Source organism: Ascaphus truei, chromosome 10 (assembly GCF_040206685.1).
Source record: "Ascaphus truei isolate aAscTru1 chromosome 10, aAscTru1.hap1, whole genome shotgun sequence".
Classification (NCBI taxonomy): Eukaryota; Metazoa; Chordata; class Amphibia; order Anura; family Ascaphidae; genus Ascaphus; species Ascaphus truei.
Genome location: NC_134492.1, coordinates 33,646,871 through 33,667,901, shown reverse-complemented (window position 1 = coordinate 33,667,901; position 21,031 = coordinate 33,646,871). Strand labels below are relative to the sequence as shown.

The window sequence follows — 21,031 nt, the reverse complement described above, 5'->3', positions numbered from 1 at the left end:
CCGTAATGTCCTGAAGGTCTTGCATATACTTTATAGCAGCATTGTAGCAGAATGCTTTCATAATAATGTATAATAAATCTTTGAAACATTTCTTACATAATTTCTATGTTGAACAATTTAGAATCTTTGTGTATTGAATCAGTAGAAGATTAGGATATATTTCTATGCCTGCAAAAAGTGATCAAGAGATGATTACCAAAAGATACCCATTTAGTTGCACTCAGCCTATTTATAGTATATATAGCTGAACCGTAGGTGTTCAAGAACCGGATTAGTAAATGCAGACACCAGGGAGGTAAATACAGAAAAATAATAAAATTTTATTTAAACTCATCTATTCCAAAAATATATATATACATAAACACACTAATAAAAAGTTAAAACCAACGTCTCTCTTGTTTACACAGTATCTACCAGACTCTGCAAATATATTCAAATCTAGTGCCAAATGTCCACTGATTGTGAAATCTTCTATGAAATTATATATATGCAAGATAGTCTGGGAAGTGTAGAGTACCCAAACTTGGGTTATGGCATGGGGAAAAGTATCAAATGGTTGCTACTAACGGTTTCAGTGTTTGTATATAGTACTAGCTGAGAGACCCGGCGTTGCCCGGGATGTAAATGCGTAATAGGTAGTATTATTTATAAATGGTGGAACAATAGGTGACTATTTGTTGGAAAGGTTGGATAATAATGTTGAAAAGAAAGATGGAAGAAAATGTAATACGATGTTGTATAAAAATGGTTTATTGTAAACACACCACAGTACAATGTATATTTTGGTGACATAAGTGATGAGAAAATGTGAGGCGTGTGTCCTGCTAGGGTGTGAGCGTGTGTGAGGCGGCGGGTGGGTGTTCAGTACGGGTGGCGCGTGGGTAGTGAGTGCTGGCTGTGGGTCGGGGTCCTGCTAGGGTGTGAGGCGGCGGGTGTGTGGCGAGTGCGGGTGACAGCTGGTCAGTGATATTGTTGCGTAGGGGCAGGATGCGGCAGGTGTGTGTCGAGTGTGTGGGGTGGGTGAGAGGCGGCGGGTGTGTGTCGAGTGGCGGGTGTCTGTTGAGTGCATGCGGCGGCTGTGTGGCGCAGGGGTGTGAGCGGTGGGCGGGTGAAAGGCAGAAGTGCGGGTGGGCGAAAGGCAGAGGCAGGAGGGCGGACGAAAGGCATTGAAGGAGGGGAGGGGTGGTGGGGGGTGGTGAAGGGGGCGGAGGGGAGGTGAGGATGGGTGGTGAGGGGGGGATGGTTAGGGGAGGTGAAAGGGGGGCGGAGGGGAGGTGAAGGGGGGGCGGAGGGGAGGCGGAGGGGGCGCGGAGGGGAGGTGAAGGGGGGGCGGAGGGGAGGTGAAGGGGGGGCGAAGGGGAGGTGAAGGGGGGGCAGAGGGGAGGTGAAGGCGGGGTGGAGGGGAGGTGAAGGGGGTAGGTGGGAAGGGTGGAGGTAGGGGGCTGGGGGGGAGGGGGGAGGTGAAGGGGGGGTGAGGGTAGATGAAGGTGGGGTGGAGGGGAGGTGGTAAGGGGGGGGAGGTGGTGGGAAAGGGGGGAGGTGGTGGGAAGGGGGGAAGGGGGGGAGGTGGTGGGAAGGTGGGAAGGGGGGGAGGTGGTGGGAAGGGGGGGAGGTGGTGGGAAGGTGGGAAGGGGGGGAGGTGGTGGGAAGGGGGGGAGGTGGTGGGAAGGGGGGGAGGGAGGGGGTTGTAAGGGGGGAGTGAAGGTGGGGGTGAAGGGGGGTGGGGGTGGAGGTGAAGGGGGCGGTGAATGTGGGGGTGGAGGGGGGGGTGAAGGTGGGGGTGGAGGGGAGGTGAAGGTAGGGGTGGAGGGGAGGTGAAGCGGGGGTGGAGGGGAGGTGAAGCGGGGGTGGAGGGGAGGTGAAGCGGGGGTGGAGGGGAGGTGAAGGGGGGTGGAGGAGGGGAGGTGAAGGGGGGGGGTGGAGGGGAGGTGAAGGTAAGGTGAAGGTAAGGTGAAGGGGGGGTGGAGGGGAGGTGAAGGGGGGGGTGGAGGGGAGGTGAAGGGGGGGGTGGAGGGGAGGTGAAGGGGAGGGGTGGAGGGTAGGTGAAGGGGAGGGGTGGAGGGGAGGTGAAGGGGGGGTGGAGGGGAGGTGGAGGGGAGGTGAAGGGGAGGGTGGAGGGGAGGTAAAGGGGGGGGTGGAGGGGAGGTGAAGGGGGGGGTGGAGGTGAAGGGGGTGGGGGTGGAGGGGAGGAGGGGAGGTTAAGGGGGGGGTGGAGGGGAGGTTAAGGGGGGGGTGGAGGGGAGGTTAAGGGGGGGGGGTGGAGGGGAGGTTAAGGGGGGGGTGGAGGGGAGGTTAAGGGGGGGGTGGAGGGGAGGTTAAGGGGGGGGTGGAGGGGAGGTTAAGGGTGGGGTGGAGGGGAGGTTAAGGGGGGTGTGGAGGGGAGGTTAAGGGGGGGTGGAGGGGAGGTTAAGGGGGGTGTGGACGGGAGGTGTGGAGGGGAGGTGAAGTGGAGGGAGGGGAGGTGGAAGGGAGGGTAAGTGGAGTGAGGGGTGGGTGAGGGGAGGTGAAGGCCGCTCACTCACCCGTCCGGCCATTCCCTCACCCGTCCGGCAGCTCCCACGTGGATCTGAGGCGGGAGGCAGCGTCTTGTGGCCGCTCCCCCGCTGTGTCCCTGGCGCGCGCTTGCTCACTCCGCTCACCCGCTGACTATAGCGGCGCCGGGGGGGGGGGGGGTGGAGGGGAAGTGAGTGAGGGAAGGTGAAGGGGGGTGAGGGGAGGTGAAGGCCGCTCACTCACCCGTCCAGCAGCTCCCTCACCCGTCCGGCCACTCCCTCACCCGTCCGGCCGCTCCCTCACCCGTCCGGCCGCTCCCTCACCCGTCCGGCCGCTCCCACGTGGAGGGGGGGGGGTGAAAGCGCGGGAAACAGGGAGAGGCGGAGGAAGAGGCGGAGCCTCCGGGACCGGTGGGGAAGAGAGCGGGAGATGTGCTGCTAACACTGTGAGCCCCGCTAATGTATGTAACACCGTGTGTGTGTGTGGGGGGGGGGGGGGTTGTGTGTGTTTAGTGATGTGTGTTTATAGTGATGTGTGTATAGTGATGTGTGTGTGTGTGTGTGTGTGTGTGTGTGTGTGTATAGTGATGTGTGTGTGTGTGTGTATAGTGATGTGTGTGTGTGTGTGTGTATTTGGATGTGTGTGTGTGTGTGTATAGTGATGTGTGTGTGTGTGTGTATAGTGATGTGTGTGTGTGTGTGTGTGTGAATAGTGATGTGTGTGTGTGTATAGTGATGTGTGTGTGTATAGTGATGTGTGTGTGTGTGTGTGTGTGTGTGTGTATAGTGATGTGTGTGTGTGTGTGTGTGTATTTGGATGTGTGTGTGTGTGTGTATAGTGATGTGTGTGTGTGTGTGTATAGTGATGTGTGTGTGTGTGTGTATAGTGATGTGTGTGTGTGTGTGTGTGTGTGTGTGTGTATAGTGATGTGTGTGTGTGTATAGTGATGTGTGTGTGTATAGTGATGTGTGTGTGTGTGTATAGTGATGTGTGTGTGTGTGTGTGTGTGTGTGTATAGTGATGTGTGTGTGTGTGTGTGTGTGTGTGTGTGTGTGTGTGCGCCCCCTTCACTCCGCCTCAGGCCAATGAGAGGTGTGCGGGGGCGGGCGGCCCAAGGGAGCAATCTCATTGGCCTGGCCCAAGGTCCAATGGGATTGCCGCTAGGGACACGGGGAGGGGCACAGGGAGACACATACAGACCCGGACACATAGGACACTTTCAGAAATATATAGTAGATTAGTAGTAGTAAAGTATTTAGAGCCATACAACCGTGATTCTCCATGCCTCTGCTGTTAGTTCAATACACTGCCTGGCGACGCCACCACTGATGACGTCAGTCAGCTTGGAGAGACACGCTGTACACAGTGTATTGAACTAACAGCAGAGGCATGGAGAATCATGGTTGTATGGCTCTATATACTTTCGTATAACGCAGGAATACTAAGCCTTGTCATACTACTAAGGCATTAGGATTGATATATGCCACAAGGGTATTAACCCCATGTATAACACGTGCACTCTATTTGCGTTTTTGAGTCAGTTTGTGTAATTTATCTGTGATGGCTGTTGGCTAACAGCTTAGATAGCGTTTCACTGGTATAGGAGTTGCTACTTCTGTAATTTAATTGGGGTAAAAATATGTTATGAACTGCAATGACAATGCTCCCTGATGTTCATCTGTGACGGCTGACCTTAGAAACAGCTTAGACAGCACTGTATGGTCTATTGTTTGATTATATTGCATAAATGAAGACAAATGCATATACCTAATCTGAACATTTTAAGTATTTGAAGGATTAAATAATACACACATCTGCTGAATGGTCACAAGAATGTTATTGGATGTGTAGGATTCACTGCTGAAAGCAGAAGCAGACACGCACACTTTTTTGAGCTGTCAGGATTGCAACACTATACCTTACTTTGTTTCAAACACTGAAACAGTTAGTAGCAACCATTTGATACTTTTCCCCATGCCATAACCCAAGTTTGGGTACTTTACACTTCCCAGACTATCTTGCATATATATCATTTCATAGAAAATATCACAATCAGTGGACATTTGGCACTAGGTTTGAATATATTTGCAGAGTCTGGTAGATACTGTGTAAACAAGAGACACGTTGGTTTTAACTTTTTATTAGTGTGTTTATGTATATATATTTATATATATTTGGAATAGATGAGTTTAAATAAAATTTTATTATTTTTCTGTATTTACCTCCCTGGTGTCTGCATTTACTAATGCGGTTCTTGTACACCTACGGTTCAGCTATATATACTATAAATAGGCTGAGTGCAACTAAATGGGTATCTTTTGGTGATCATCTCTTGATCACTTTTTGCAAACATATCAGTCCTTCCCAGTGCACCGCCGCGGTCTTTATACTATGATGAATATTAAGGTAGAGCAGGGATGACCCTTTTCCTATGTTTTATATTTCTATGCCAACAGCTTTCTTCTATATTTTGGTCCATTACACAAATAGCGCTATTACGTTACATATCTATATATCTATATTTATATCTAGCTCCATTAATGCACATAGCGATTCACAGTAGTAATACACGTGACAATCATAAAAAAACAAATACAGCTGAACCCTATTATAACGCGGTGCTCAGGGGCCACAGAATGAGACCGTGTTATAACCTGGATCACGAAAAAAAAATGGCCGTCGCGATCATGGGCCCTGCACACCCGCCTTGCGTCCAGGCAGCGCGTGCACGGTGCTTCACCGCGATCTGCAGGTTCCTTATTTCGTCACGGGGTGTGTGGCCAAAACAGGTCGCGTGGGCATGGCCATGACACAAGCAGCTCACACCACTGCAGCATCCCCACAGAACAGAGAGCACACTATCAACAGTGTGTGTGTGTGCGTGTGTGTGTGTGTGTGATATATATATATATATATATATATATATATATATATATATATATATATATATATATATATATATATATATATGGACTGCAGTGTGTGTTGTGTGTGTGTGTGTGTGTGTGTGTGTGCTGTGCTGTGCCTGTTGGTTGTCTGTGTGTGTGTGTTGTGATTGAGTGTGTGTTGTGATTGAGTGTTGTGTGTGTTGGTGGTGATTATGTGAGTGTTGGTTGTGACTGTGTGTGTGTAGTGATTGAGTGTGTGCTGTGTTGGTTGTGATTTGAGTGTGTGTGTTGTGTGTGTGTGTGCTGTGCCTGTTGGTTGTCTGTCTGTGTGTGTTGTAATCAATCTAATTTAGTTTATTAAAATATATCTAAAAGAACTAGCTACGATCGAATGTTAATGTACTTAAAAATCAATTGGCTAACCTAGGGCAGCGGTGCGCAAACTGGGGGGCGCAGGGCAAGCTCTGTGCAGAGGCTGCTTCCAGTTCCCTGCTGTGTCTGCCTGTAGAGGGGGCGGGGCCTTCCCTGCACACAGACAAGCCCTCCTCCTCCTGTTTTTTACCCGCCCGTTTTCAGCAGCACATGGGGGGGCGGGACCTGACAGGCTTAGTTACTCCCTCTCTCCCACCGTGTGTGTGTGTGTGTGTGTGTGTGTGTGTGTGTGTGTGTGTGTGTGTGTGTGTGTGTGTGTGTGTGTGTGTGTGTATATATGTATATATGTATATATGTATATATGTATATATATATATATATATATATATATATATATATATATATATATATATATATATATATATATATATATATATATATATATATATATATATATATATATATATATATAACCTATACATTTGCCCCGGGCGAGTGGATTTAACATCGTGGCGAGCAACTATTGGCCCAAGCAGCATACGTTTGGTACTAGGTGGCGAGTAGATTTTCTTTTTTGTGTGGCGAGTAGATTTTTTGGTGATTTGTCAACCACTATATATAAATATAAAGGTGGGGTTGCAGACCTGCCTAAGACATGCAGATGAGCATACAGCTATATTTGCATATATATATATATATATATGTGTGTCTGTGTGTCTGTGTGTCTGTGTGTCTGTGTGTCTGTGTGTCTGTGTGTCTGTGTGTCTGTGTGTCTGTGTGTCTGTGTGTCTGTGTGTCTGTGTGTGTGTGTGTGTGTGTGTGTGTGTGTGTGTGTCTGTGTGTCTGTGTGTCTGTGTGTCTGTGTGTCTGTGTGTCTGTGACACAGTCTGTGTGTCTGTGTCTCTGTGTGTCTGTGTCTCTGTGTGTCTGTGTCTCTGTGTCTCTGTGTCTCTGTGTGTCTGTGTGTCTGTGTGTCTGTGTGTCTGTGTGTCTGTGTGTCTGTGTGTCTGTGTGTCTGTGTGTGTGTCTGTGTGTGTGTCTGTGTGTGTGTCTGTGTGTGTGTGTGTGTGTGTCTGTGTGTGTGTCTGTGTGTGTGTCTGTGTGTGTGTCTGTGTGTGTGTCTGTGTGTGTGTCTGTGTGTGTGTCTGTGTGTGTGTCTGTGTGTGTGTCTGTGTGTGTGTCTGTGTGTGTGTCTGTGTGTTGTGAGTGTTGTGAGTGTTGTGAGTGTTCGTGGTGATTATGACTGTGTGTGTGTAGTGATTGAGTGTGTGCTGTGTTGGTTGTGATTTGAGTGTGTGTGTGTGTGTGTGTGTGTGTGCTGTGCCTGTTGTCTGTCTGTGTGTGTGTTGTGATTGTGTGTATGTGTGTGTGTGTTGTGATGGAATGCAGCGGTGCACAAACTGAGGGGGGGACGCCCCGGGCGCAAGATTATTTAGGTGGGGCGCATGCAGCAAAACCTGGGTGCGCAGGCAAAAAAGATGTGCGCGCGCGGGCGGTCAAACAGGATAGTGCAGATGGGGCCACGTGATTCGGAGGTACGGGGGAGGAGCACGCCCCAGCGCTGTGGTGTCAAACGCCCCTCCCTCCGGTGTCTGCCCTACAATAGCGCTGTGTTCCTGCTCTCCTCCGCTGGCAACCTGCTTCTCTGCGATCCTCTGCAAGTGAATGGGTAGGCTGCCACTATATCAATCATACTATGAATGTACAGAAATAATTAAAAAAAAGTGAAAACACTTCCCCGCTCGTGCTTGCAAAATTATGCAGGACACCCTGTGCTCATGCTTGGAGAGTTGGTGATGTCACAGCTCTCAGCGGCAGCGTGGACGCAGCCTAATTTTGCAAGAGCGAGCTGTTGAAGTATGTAAGTATTTAGGCTGCACTTATAGTGCCGGCGATGCAATGTCGCCCGAAAACAAATGCACTGTCGCCGCCGTGTGTGCTTTTAGTAAGCGTGACGTGGCGACGCAATTTTTTGAAGCCGGCAATATTTGATTTTTTAGGGGCTGTCGCCTCATGTGACAGCCCCTGAACCAATCAATGGCCTGGTCGCCCACGCCGCCGCAAAGCGAAATACAACTTTTGCTAGCGGCGACGGGTGACGTCGCGGTCACTATATGCGCGGCCTTAGACATATTTGTATTTACATTGTATACCGTTTAATAAAGGTTTTTTTTCATGTGATTTTGATTACATCAGGCAGGGGGGGCCGAGAAATTTCATGGATAAAAAGGGGGGCTCGGCATAAAAAGTTTGCTCACCCCTGACCTAGGGCATCATGCAAAGAAGACCCAGGCGAGAATATTTGCCATTTATATTAACAGCAGTTGTAGATACCCCCGCGGCCGAGGTGGACGGATATATATAGATATATATATCTATATATAGTATATACTATATATATATCTATATATAGTATGTGCATGCTGCATATGTTATTGCCTGTGTAAAATATTTGGTGTATTTTAGTGTTAAAAATGCCTTCAGGAACGGAACCTTTCATTTAAACAGTGTTCCTATGGGAAAACGTGTTTCGCTTTACAACGTTTCACTATCCAACGCCATTTTGAGTAACACAGTGTGTCGAATAACCGAGGACTGCCTGTATATGCAAGAGCAAATGAATACAAATCCAACACACATCCCAAAATGTGTTAATCTTCTCTTTCAGCAAAACACTTTAACACAGACGTGCATTTTTTATAGTTCTTAGATGGGGCCTTGCCGACGATCATCTGAAGGCCTTTTACAAATGTTTACCAATACCTGGAAAAAGATCAAATGTTCTAGATGCGCTTAAGAGTCCCTGTTTTACACAATGAAGTATATGATACCGGTCATGATAATATCATGCAGTATTAAATATTTTAATCAATCAATCGGGTACTTCAGGGGTTAAAACTGGTTACAAATTGTGCAATACTTACTTTTGTTGCAATCCTGTATGTAATAAAAGTTTCAATTGCAGTGATGTGGCTTTCAGGATCGTCAACTACAATGAAAAGATCTTTGATGTCTGGCTCGTCTTCAAACTTATACTGGTTTATCATGGATAACGGAGAGGTCAGCAGCAAAGGATTAAACGAGTTCACATCAGTCAATGTTGTATCCTGTGGATGCAAAAAATATTTTAAACACGTTGGCTCGTTGCCATCATATCAGTTAGTGAATAGAAAAAGCTGTCTATAAAAAAAAAAAAAAAAACACAACATTTTTGTATAAGTGACTGTCAATTGTATTGTATGTCTTTATTTATATAGCGCCAAAAGTGTACTCAGCGCTTCACAAAGAATACAGTACAGGGAATTATACAATAAGTGCAGCAAAATCAGACAATAGGAAAGGAAATCCCTGCCCCGAAGAGCTTACAATCTAAGAGGTTTAATGGGAAACTTACAGAGACAGCAGGTGAGGGAGTAAGTGCTGTAGATGGCAGTGCTTGGTCACAATGGGTGGTAGGAGTGACTGAGTGTGGGACATTAGCTATGAGTGCAGGGTATGGGGATGCTCTATTTGTGGGGTAAAATTTAAGGAAGGTCAGTGTTAAATGAAAAGGTTAACACCATTTACAGGTTAAGAGGTGGCAGGGAGTCATGAGTGAGATCAGGTGTGTATGTCTGGCTTCAGGCTTAGGGGAGATCCCCAGCAGCGGGAAGGAGATAGAGGGTGTGAATAGAGGATTTGTGTGGGTGTTTTTTATTGACGGGTAAAGAAGCTGTTGGGAGAGAGGTGTATAAATAATGGTGCAGTGGGGAGTGGGGAAGTTGGAGATTACTTTGTGTATAGGAACAAAGACCGTGATACACAAAAGTATTAACAAATATGATTACTAGACGCATTTTAAAGGGAAGCCACACGTAGCAGACACTACTGTTTTACTTCAAGAAGCAAAACTAAAAAAATAAATAATAATTTTTAAACACAGGATTGAAGCAGGGAGTCTCCGGTGCTGAACCTCATTCATTTCAGCAGTGTGGACTCCATTCTTTCAGAGATATTTACCTCCAAAACTAATGGGGTTCTGCTCCAGAGACACCCTGCTTCAATCCTGTGTGAAAAGATTTAAAAAAAAAAAAAAAAAAAAGCGCTTGGATTGCTTGATCACTGAGCCACTCCACTTCAATTACAATTGGGGAGCGATTCTATATATGCGGAAGCAGACTTTTCGGGAGAGAAAAATCCCCTATAGAACTTCAATAGCCCTTGTCAGCCACGTCGAACAATATAGAAGACTCAATTTAATAAACCGGTCACTGCCAATGGCTCATTTTGTCCCCAGGGAGGGACCACCTCTTGAAATGCAGTCCCTCTTATAACCGAAGTGTATTAATTGTAGCGTCATGTTGAAGGGGTTACATTATCATTTTTTTTGTATCATAGAATAGAGCCGTAGACATGCTTGGCCCTTGGGTACTTCTATAATCACCTGTCCCTGTCAAACACTGAAGGAGCGCTTGTAATTTGTGGGGATTTTTGGGTATGGATGACTGATGAATCTTGACTGTGGTTTTTTGTAGCCACGATTGCATAGCCAGTCTTGATAAAGTAACCAACAAAATCGGTATTATTAGATCCATTCCTCCATTAAGCACTTCAGCCTTCCTCCTACAGTGTTTAAGAGAAAGACTTGTGTCTTGATTGAATGAGTGTCTTGGTCATTTGAATGATAGATAGCATTGGAAGAACTCTCTGTGACCTCTGGATGAAGTGAAAAACTGGGTTCTCGCTCAAGGTATGAATTAACCTTCCCACCCCCCTATAATTCTTGTGATTATGATCTCTAAAATCAGGGCCAAATAGAGCTTTTCTTAGGAAAGGAATAGAAATTAGCTTATTTTTTGCCAATAGATCAGCAGCCCAGGGTTTGAGCCAGAGAGCTCTGTCTGCTGCCAGGGATATTGCAGAAGATCTGGCCAATAGTCTGGTTGTGTCAAATGAAGCATCGCAGAGAAACTTCAATGATCGACACGATCATAGTGTCTTTCGGGATCTTCTGACGATGTTCACCATTGTATTGCTTATAGAATACTAGAGAACCAGATAGTCATCGTTCTTACTAGATAAGTTGATGCAATTAGCTTGAGGGAAGCACCGAATGTGGAATAAAGCCTTTTGAAGTGAAACTTTTGCTGGAACCTACCTACATTCTCATAGGACTAAAACTCGCGTGTGCCCCCGGTGGCTCAAAATTCTCACAGCACTCAGTCGTTCATGCAGACGAAAATGCGATCAGGCAAGCAAACAGTACTTTTATAAGCAAACTGCTGCTCATTACATTCATGCAAGTAACATTCCATGTAACTCAACACCAATCCAGCCATTCCAACTACAAGATCAGGTTCGACCATTGATGCAATCTTTCAACAGCATATAGATACTTTACAATCAAAAATATATGCATCTTACTTTAGTTATATGTCAATTGTGTCATGTATTCCAACAGATACTATGAACATTTCTGCAGAAAAATAAATTATACTCTCAAAAGTCTTTCAATCAAAATACTATTTCAGTGACAAAAACACCAAGAAGTTTCACTTAGAACACGCGTGGTCTGCACACACACCGTTTTTTTCCGTAGGCCATCAATCCTCGACTATAGGATCTCTGAAGGATGCCACCTCCGAGGGTGAGGGGTCTTTGCGAGTATGGATAGTATGGTATCCACTCTGGGAGGATTTTCCCAGTCTTCCTTAACTTCTCCGATTGGGTACATGTTATATGAATTAGTCGTTTCCCTGTTGCGATCTGGACATTTCCATTCACTCTAAATCAAATCCTTGAATTTATGGACTGGAAATGTCCAAACTTTCTTCTTGGATCCGTATAAGATTCTGTCCAGGGCATTAAGGTCTTCCTTTACCTCAGGTAACCCAAGGTTAGAAGCCCTCAGATGTAAATATTATCAAGGTTAAAGCAAGATATGGGTCTGACGTACCCTCTTGCTCTGAATCTGGGCTAGAAAAATCCGACCCGCTTCATAGGATCTGACCATGACGTTTGTTTGAAGACTGCAGGGCTTCTTCTTCGGCTTCTTTGAATGTTTCTATCATAGAAACAACAGAACAACTCAGACATCTGAGCAGGTGCTTCCTGTAACGCAGTTTGCCTGTTGCATGTCTGACAATTTGTCTGGGTGACCCACAGACAGCCTTCCGCTACAGCAAATGCAATTTAGATGCTTCGATTTTTTTTTATTTGACTTCAGGAAGATACTCTGGTTTACTGCAAGAAGGGGAGGAGGGGTGTTGTTTAGATTTAGTAGAGAAATAGAAAGATGGACAATAGAAATATCAGATACCACTAGAGATAATCTCCCTGTACCTCAAACACGATGAGAATCTAAAGCTTCCATCTGCTTGTGTGCAGGAGCTACCTGTTCCAGTCGGCTTCCCTGCAGAGCTCAAGTGTGTGTCCTGCGTGCCGGCCAACAGAACAGAATGGAGACTGCACCAGGGAGAAATATTGCGGGTCTCCACATCTACTCAACGACAATCCAGTATGAGACTGTGGAGGGGGTGGAGCGTCTGCCCCCGGTAACCAGCTGGAATGTGTGAGTCTGCTGTGGTTGGACATCAGACAGACCAGGGTGGCACATGATTGAACTCCCCACAAGAGGAAGCCAAGAGCAACATGATAGCGCTCAGTTAAAAAATGGTCCTCCTACAGCGTGGGACACAAACAACTGACCTGAGGTAGGCATTGGAGGGGTTATAAGGCCGTGAACTGGTCAGAAGTCTGATGGGCAGAACCTATTCCCTCATGTCATGCAGGACATGAGGAAAAAAAAAAACACCTTTTTGGAACTCGAACCCTTATATGCACAGGTATTTTAGTAAAATCAATCCATAAAAGCAAAGACCAGTTTGTTTCGGATCCCCTCCAACTTGTAGCGACACTAATAAAAAGAATGAGTGCAGGATTTTACATTGGATAGATTCATAATTAAATGCGTGAAAATTTCAATATCTTTAGTACTGTAACCGACTTTTGCAGGTATAATATGTTTGCATATAACATTTAAATCAGCTGTTCAGCTTCTCCTCCCTGGAAAAACAACTGCTTCATCATAGAATACTGAACACACTGGAACAGGTGATTATAGAAGTTCTAGGGCCCTTATTGAATATAAGATGCCCATACTAAATTTGGTGAAGATTTGCATCCCCTTCATTTGAAAAGGAGCTGAACTCTTTTACAGCACCTTGAGTAGTTGCACAATTTCAACCCTTGGGAGCTACAATATATAGGACGGACGGACGGACGGACACACTTATTTCAATGTAAAGGGGGTCAAACTCTTCCAAGATGCAGAAATGATAAGAGACTTTGCAAGAACAGAGCTGTTGCTCGTGGAACCTGCAGAGGCGTCGCCAGCGCGGGGTTTGATGGACAGCAGTTAGCAGCAGAAAGGGACAGTTGGAATTTGAATGTGTTGATGGTAAAACCCACACAGAGAAAGAGCAGCAGCGAGGAGACTATGGACACACAGAATTTACTGCAATAGGGCAAGAGAGAGTTAAAAGCTGTTTATGTCTTAAAATAAAGATTTATAAAAAAAAAAAAATGTAACTGATTAAAAAAGTTAAATGAAAGAATTTTTTTTGCTCTGGGCAATGGGGGGTACAAAAACTGGATGGACAGACGCACACTCACACTTTGTTGCTCTATGAGGGAGATTCACTCATCTCCGATCTGGGATATCGCCGCTACATCCAGCGCTAACGGCCATTGACGGCAAAGGAAGTTAACCCCTTGGGTGCCCTATTAAGTAGCTACCACGTCATGGGGCCTGGCATAACTCCAGGGGCCCCATCACATAGTAGCTACAGCATATGTCCTTTGTTTTATTTTCTGGGGGAGATCATGTGTGCTCCTGTGGCGAGCTGGACGTGATCTTGCCAGCTGAGGAACAGAAGAGTACTCTGCGATGCTGTAATCACATGATCGAAGCGCCGGGAGGGCTGTGGTGCCATGGGTCCCTCCGGCAACAAAGGGTTTAAAAAAAAAAAAAAAGGCAGGAAGGTGCTAGCTCAGGTCGGTGGTTGAATTTCTTAGAGGCCTCTGAATGGGTTAGGTTTGCCAATCAAGTGTTATATTTAACCTTATTTCACCCCGTCCTTCTCAGAGAGCCAATAAAAGATACAGGGAGGTGGGAGTAGACACAGTGGCATCACACAAAAGGGAGCAGACAGTGGAAAAATGCACATAGGTGTCAGATTTGGGTGAAGTAAAAAATAAATAAATAAAAATAATGGGGAATCAAATACCCAGGCAACACCCCTTAACCAGGTCACTGGATTTTGTTCACTTTGGTCCTAGTAGGGAATGCCATTCAATTGCAAAATCCTCCAAAAGATTTCTATTTTGAGGAAAGATTGAAATAAAACCATTTACCCATCAGGGCAGCTATTCTGCTCTATTCAATGGCTACACTAACCTAGCATCACTTAATAAGGCCTTTAAATATGGGAGATTGAACAATTCTTTCATTGAATATGCGGAATAGTAACAAAATATATAAAGGAATGTATGATGCAAGTTGAACAGCCGCCAAGCAATGCAGATGTTCTCCTTAAATTGTTATTAAGAATAAAGGCATTTTCCTTACTATAACTTCTATTCAAGATGGTCAATTCGAAAGGAAGTTGATGAATCAGTATTGTAACACGTTGCCCCACTCCACACCGTATTGAATGAGAACCTACAGTATAACAAATGCAATACAGGTGGTTGTTGTTTTCTGCCATACATATCTACACTGTTTTTGATATGTTAAGTAATTTCAGCACATAATCTGTTATACATGTCAAGTTGAATGAGATCACATAAGTGACATGGCTAACTGACCCTAATAAGTTTTAAGTTCTGTTCTTCACCGATGGCAATTAATGTTAGGAAATTCCAGGGCATATCACTGTAAAATATGCAGTCTTAATTAGCACTTTAATGAGGAGTTTGTTTCAAGTTTGCTGCTAGCCTTCCCTCTCCATACGGCTGAACAATTCTCCGTTGGATAAATCATTAAGCACATTTCCTCTCAGAATCCATATATAGTGTAAAGAAACTTTCTTATTTCATAAGTAACTACGTTCCCCCAACTGTCATATTAGATGTCAAACTGACATGCTTGTCAGCATTGTCTCACATGCTATTCTGGGATTACTTCTGTCCCATACCTCCTGCCCAAATATCTCTAAGCAACAAAAAAAGATTTACACAGGGTTGGAAAAATGCCACGGGTGACTACAATTTGATCTGGCGCCTTAGTTATCCAGACGCTGAACATGCAGCCGCAGCGATGACCGACCTGTCAACCACTGCGACTGGCAAATTGACGGCGCATCAGGGTTTGCGCTTGCAAGGCATGATGGGGCACTAGTGGTGGCGATGAGACAGGTCCGTCAAGCTGCGGGCGTGGAAGTTGCACGCGCCAGGACTCCACCACTTGTTCCTGCTGCTATTGGTTGGTGTCGCATGGGTGAGAGAGTGTGTGTTCGTACCTTGCTACTCTATGGAAGAAGACGGTGAATATTTATAGTGCAATACAACTTTTGGACTCCCACCTTGAAAAAAAACTGGCATGCTACATTACATAAAAAGCAACGAGATTGAATGCACTCTTAGCACAAATTAAATTGCTTACTGAGAGAGATCAGGGCTGAGTTATGTTGGTTCTATAAAACAGTTCTCATAAAGATCCACAATACATTTTGTAAAAACCACCAATTGGTTTCAGGTTCCCTACAGAAGGAATATCTTCTGATGATTTGAAGTATGTAATCATGGCGATAGTGAAATCAAGGGTGATTAGTAATAAAAGTTTATTTTAGACACTCTTACTGGAACTTCACATTTTATTGAAACCATTATTTCAAGAAGTGATGTAGTGGTTATGATCCTTGGAAGCTGTAATCAATTTGGGAGAAAGAAGTTCTGTAAACCAATCTGATTTATTTTAGCTGCTCTGTTAGACCAAGTGGCAGGTTTAATCCCATGCATGCATTACTCTTCCATTCTCGACAGCTACTGTTCTCTGCCACAACATTGTGCTGTGTTTTGGCAATTGCTTTTCAGATCAGTTCAACTAAGTGAAGGTGCCCTCTCCATACTGCTGGTAGCATAGAGCAGGGGTGCTCAACTCCAGCCCATAAGCCCCCCAACAGGTCAGGATTTTCAGGATATCCCTACTTGAGCACAGGTGTTTCAATCAGTCCCTGGTTCAGCACAGGTGGCTCAATCTTTGATGGAGCCTCTAATTGAGCCATCTGTGCTGAAGCTGGGAGCTTCCTGCAGAAGGAAGGCTAGCAACAAACTTGAAACAAACTCCTCATTAAAGTGCTAATGGAAACCTGACCTGTTTGGACGGGGCTTGAGGACTGGAGTTGAGCACCACGCCAAATAGCATGACACTGCAGCTTACGTGACATTACGTATACTAGGGCAGCGCAAACCTTTGGAGTTGCGCCTCCCTACCTTTCCTCCCCCGGTGCTCGCGCCCCATACCTTGGCGCGGCGTCAAATGACCCCCGCGGCGTCATGTGATGCCGCGTTGCCATGGAGACGAGTCCTGAAGCCGGAAGATTCAAGGTAAGTTGAGGGTGCAGAGTCCTCACGCGATCCCCAAGGCATTTAAATGAAATGCCGGAGGAAGAGCGCGGGGCCTCTGCAACCGCCGCACCCCCCCAAAAAATCTTGCACCCCCCTGAAGTATACGATAAACACAAAACCACAAAATTCTCCTGAAGGTTTTAAGGTCTACGTTGTAGAGACGCAAGTCCTTTAGAAAGGGACATCTAGACAAGTTTTGAATCAGAACGTTTCAGTTGTAATTTCTTCTTGCTCCCAAAAATTCTGGCCACCCCTGTAAAGTCAAAGTGTACTAATGGTAGTGGTATTTTTATTGGAGATCGGTGGATTTTGTTAACAAAATCTGAAACCTATAAGTATTTTTAAATCCTTTAAAAGTTGGCTGCTACACAGGGTAAACAAGGGGGAGGAGTTGATTCTCTTTTGCCTGATGTCTCTGTTCAATAAGAGTTTGCACAAGCAAAAACCTCTCCCCTTATACTTCTTGACTCCTCTGATAAGGTCAGGGTGGTCTATGGGTAAAGAAAAAACTTGATTGCTTAACACACCCTAATTTAGAAGCCCATAGGACAATGTGTACTATATCCCTAAAATAAACAAAAAGCAACCACATTTTAGCTTGCAGCACGGCTAGATTTGTGTAAAGTCACCACTTTATGTTAGGTAGAAACTACTCCCTTTCCTTAAGCCCCCCATTCTTCCCCTGGGACACAACCCGTCCCCACGGGGGATCATAACCCTTTCCTCTCCCCCCGGGACCCTTAACTCACTGCAATGCCTGCACTTCACCATTTCTCACATACTCTGCTACCACCACCCCAACATCCTCCTCATCCCAACAATCAAAGCCTTTATGAACATTAAGGGGCCTATGCAGAGAGCTCCGAATACAAGGTGTTCGCCATGTATTCGCCAAATTTGGTTACCTGTATTCAGAAAGGTGTGAGATCGTGGCGAGTTTTGTGAAATTCGCCAGGAGAATTTCTAGGAGACAGAAATCCGCCGAGGCGTTGGCGAGAAGTGGCTTTTTTCAGCAGATCGCCATTTTTTTAAATGTCGTCATATTCAGGTGAGGCACTTTCAGATTTTTTCACCAGTTCGCCAGTCCGTTTTAACGCTTTATACGCCAAATGTGCACGCCACAAAAAAGCGGCAGTAACCGTGCCTTTGCATGGCGAGAAGTGCTGGCAGTGAGTTTAATAAATAAATAAACAGCTGACGTGTCTGAAGCACTTGTTAGATGTTTTATCCCTTTCCGCTCGAATGTCTGAGTATATCCGACAACATAGTTTTGTACTTAAGGTCCAATGTCGCATTTATCCGGCATTCTCCACGCAGCAGTACTGACCCCCCTCCCTCCCCCCAGGCCCAGCAGCTGATCGCGATGTGAAGCCCTGCACTCCGCAGCAGTAGTGACCCCCCTCCCTCCCCCCAGGCCCAGCAGCTGATCGCGATGTGAAGCCCTGCACTTCGCAGCAGTACTGACCCCTCTCCCCCCAGGCCCAGCAGCTGATCGCGATGTGAAGCCATGCACTCCGCAGCAGTACTGACCCCCCTCCCCCCAGGCCCAGCAGCTGATCGCGATGTGAAGCCCTGCACTCCGCAGCAGTAGTGACCCCCCTCCCTCCCCCCAGGCCCAGCAGCTGATCGCGATGTGAAGCCCTGCACTTCGCAGCAGTACTGACCCCTCTCCCCCCAGGCCCAGCAGCTGATCGCGATGTGAAGCCATGCACTCCGCAGCAGTACTGACCCCCCTCCCTCCCCCCAGGCCCAGCAGCTGATCGCGATGTGAAGCCCTGCACTCCGCAGCAGTACTGTGTTTATGTGTACTGCCAATGTGCATGACCAATCACAGATACACACTGACATAAAACTGTTAGGTACAATTGAAATAGCCCGCCAATTTCATTTCAGGTCTCGCGAGACTCGCGCGCGCAAGACAATACAGCAGTAATGCTATTTCTCGGCAATTCTAGCTTGCTCCGTTCGTGATGGCGAGATTAACGGCGATTAATACTCGCCATCGCGACACATGGAGATTTTATTGCCACATTGAGCTTTCTGCATATGCACCAAAAAATACGCCAAAATTGGGAGATTTTAGATACTAGGAGATATTTATTGCCGATCCTCTCTGCATAGGCCCCTAACAGTTTTCAACAATTGTTAATTGTTATCACAGTGCATTTCTTAATATCATTATCGTGGTGCAAATGTTGATATCGCCCAACACTAGTCTGACAGTGGATTGGTGGAGCCCCCAAATCCTTAGAAATGGTTTTGTAACCCTTTCTAGACCGATGAGCATCAATAACTGTTTTTCTGATCTTTATATAGGGTGGGGCCTCCCAAACTCACTCGTGACGATCTACCTAATAATTTAAAAACACCCGATTCTAGTTATCCCCTTTAATTTAGCTGATAAAACCAGAGTTTCGCTTACTTTTGCACATACCCAGACTCTCATTGTTTGTCCAGTTCATACTGAATTTAAAAGGATAAGTAATTAGTTAATCTAAACCTTATTAGATCTTTTCTTAAATATTGGGTTTGATTCAAGAAGGTTATCATGAAAAAACGATGGCATTTCCGTAATTAATCATTGGGGTTCACAAACTCTCGCCACTGTATATGTTTTTATATCATTTTTCTGCTGTGTGTATTTTTATCTGGTATTGAGGTGTATATTTTTCTATGAATCTGAACAATAGGACTGTAAAAAATCTACCCTCCATGCGTAGCAGTGCCGATCTGTCACCAATTGCAATTTCTTCCCCTCTAGATTTTTAGATGAAAAGTCTTTGCACTTCTGTTCAGCCCAATTATATGGTAGATTACTAGAACGTGTGTTGTTAAGGTTACAGCTATAAAAAGGTTTATCAAAAAACTTGAATATATACTCCCTATACTGTCATTCTATTGCATGAAAGAATTGGCAAGTCAATCACTGCCAAGCGAGTAATTAAGACATACAAAAATGTGTATGTCGCTCGGAATCCGATGGGGGTTTAACTCTGATAATGTTAGTACTGTGTATTTTGCCCTGCTGATAAAAAATAAAAAATAAAAATAAAGAACACGTGGTTAGAGTTCTAAAACAACGATTGTTCAGCTCTAGACTCTGAGGTTACCATGGAAACATTTAGATTGCACTGGACATTTTGGGAAGAGCTCCATTTTAACCTCCCGGACACCTAATATTTGAAACACATTTATCACCTATATGGGCATCCGATTAAAAAAAAAAAAAAAAAAATATTGCATTGAAGGGCAAGAAAAGATTAAAAAAAAACAAAATACACCCCGCCCATCCCCTCAAAAAAATAAAATAAAAAAGGCACCGACTGCTTAATATTAATACCATCTCTGCCAGAGGATTTGGTGCAGGCCACTGTGGAAGGATATGGGTTGTATTTTTATTGCTACCGTGTAAAATCGAGATAATGCACAAGATATAAAACCAAGTGTGCAATACATCAAAGTAAAAGGAGAATAGGAGTCTGCGCCCTGAAGATCTTACAATCCAATGGGTGTTTTGGGAGACAGAAGGATTACATGGCCAGTTTTATAGGTCAAGGTCAAGAAGGTAGCGGTGCATGCAGTGGGTGATTAGTTCATGTTAAAAAGTGCTGTGAACAAGCTCAATTGTAAAGGTGACTTTTCAGGTAGGGCTCGAAGATCGAAAGCTTGACCAGAACTCTTCCCCTCATTATCCATGTAAGGGGTGGTATGAGAAGAAGATTCCAGGTGGGACAGGACCAGAGACCTGTGGGACAGTGTAAACAGCCTTGAATGGAGGTGGTGGGCAGGTAGGCCAGGCGTTAATGGCCATTAAGTTGAATGGCAGATTATGGCGACATACACAATACACTCCCCCCACAGGGAGATGAGTTGTGGTTTATGTAATCATGGCTAGATATAGCAATGCTTGAAAGAGCCATTAAAGCAAACATACATTCTAGTTGCATTCTACTTTCAGTAAAATCCACCCAAAAACAACCCGATCTAGGTGCACTCCTACAGGAAATTCAGCATAATTGGTCAGAGGTAGGCACAGAATGACTTCCAATAACAAATAAATACAGTTAATAAAGCACACCTAAAGTCCATATTAAACAGAATAAACACGCTTTACTTAAATCCTACACAGGGTTTTCAGGATGTTTAAAAAAAAAAAAAAAAAAAAAAAAAAAAAAACATATTTAAACAGTGGCTGGCCTGACTTCTGAAAATGTAATTACTAGGCACAACTGGTATTATACCTAGAGCAATTACATAAAAAAAATGTATATTTAGTTTTAAACATCCCCCCCCCAAACCTACCACATACTTTATCACATCTATATATTTTATCCACAAAGGGACATCTAAAGCAATGCTTCTTAAACATACACTAATAAATATATACCGGTATCTTCCAAATATTGCACTTAAATGTAGCAATGCCTTGCACTACATATACACTTTTTTTTTCTATGAATGAAGCAGGGGGCGGGGGTGTCTTTGGAGTTGAACTGGGTTAATTTCAGCTCCAGGAACCCCTGCTTCCAGAGTTACTTGCCTCCGTCCAGTGTGCCGTTATCTCTGCAGCTAGGGAACTTGGCGGCTTAAATGTTCCACGGGCCAATGGGAAGCCGTGACATCACCCCTTGCAACTTCCTAATAGCCCACGTGACCTGGACATTTAAACT

The 21,031-nt window shown here is 45.1% G+C and overlaps 1 protein-coding gene across 1 annotated transcript in view; it reads right to left on the bottom strand.

Moving 5' to 3' along the window:
- Positions 1–21,031, bottom strand: part of SNX7 (sorting nexin 7) — a 77,166-nt gene that overhangs the window by 41,124 nt on the left and 15,011 nt on the right. The window contains exon 2 of the mRNA XM_075616483.1: positions 8,678–8,860. Within this exon, the coding sequence (XP_075472598.1) occupies positions 8,678–8,860 (183 nt within the window). The remainder of the gene's footprint in view (positions 1–8,677; positions 8,861–21,031) is intronic.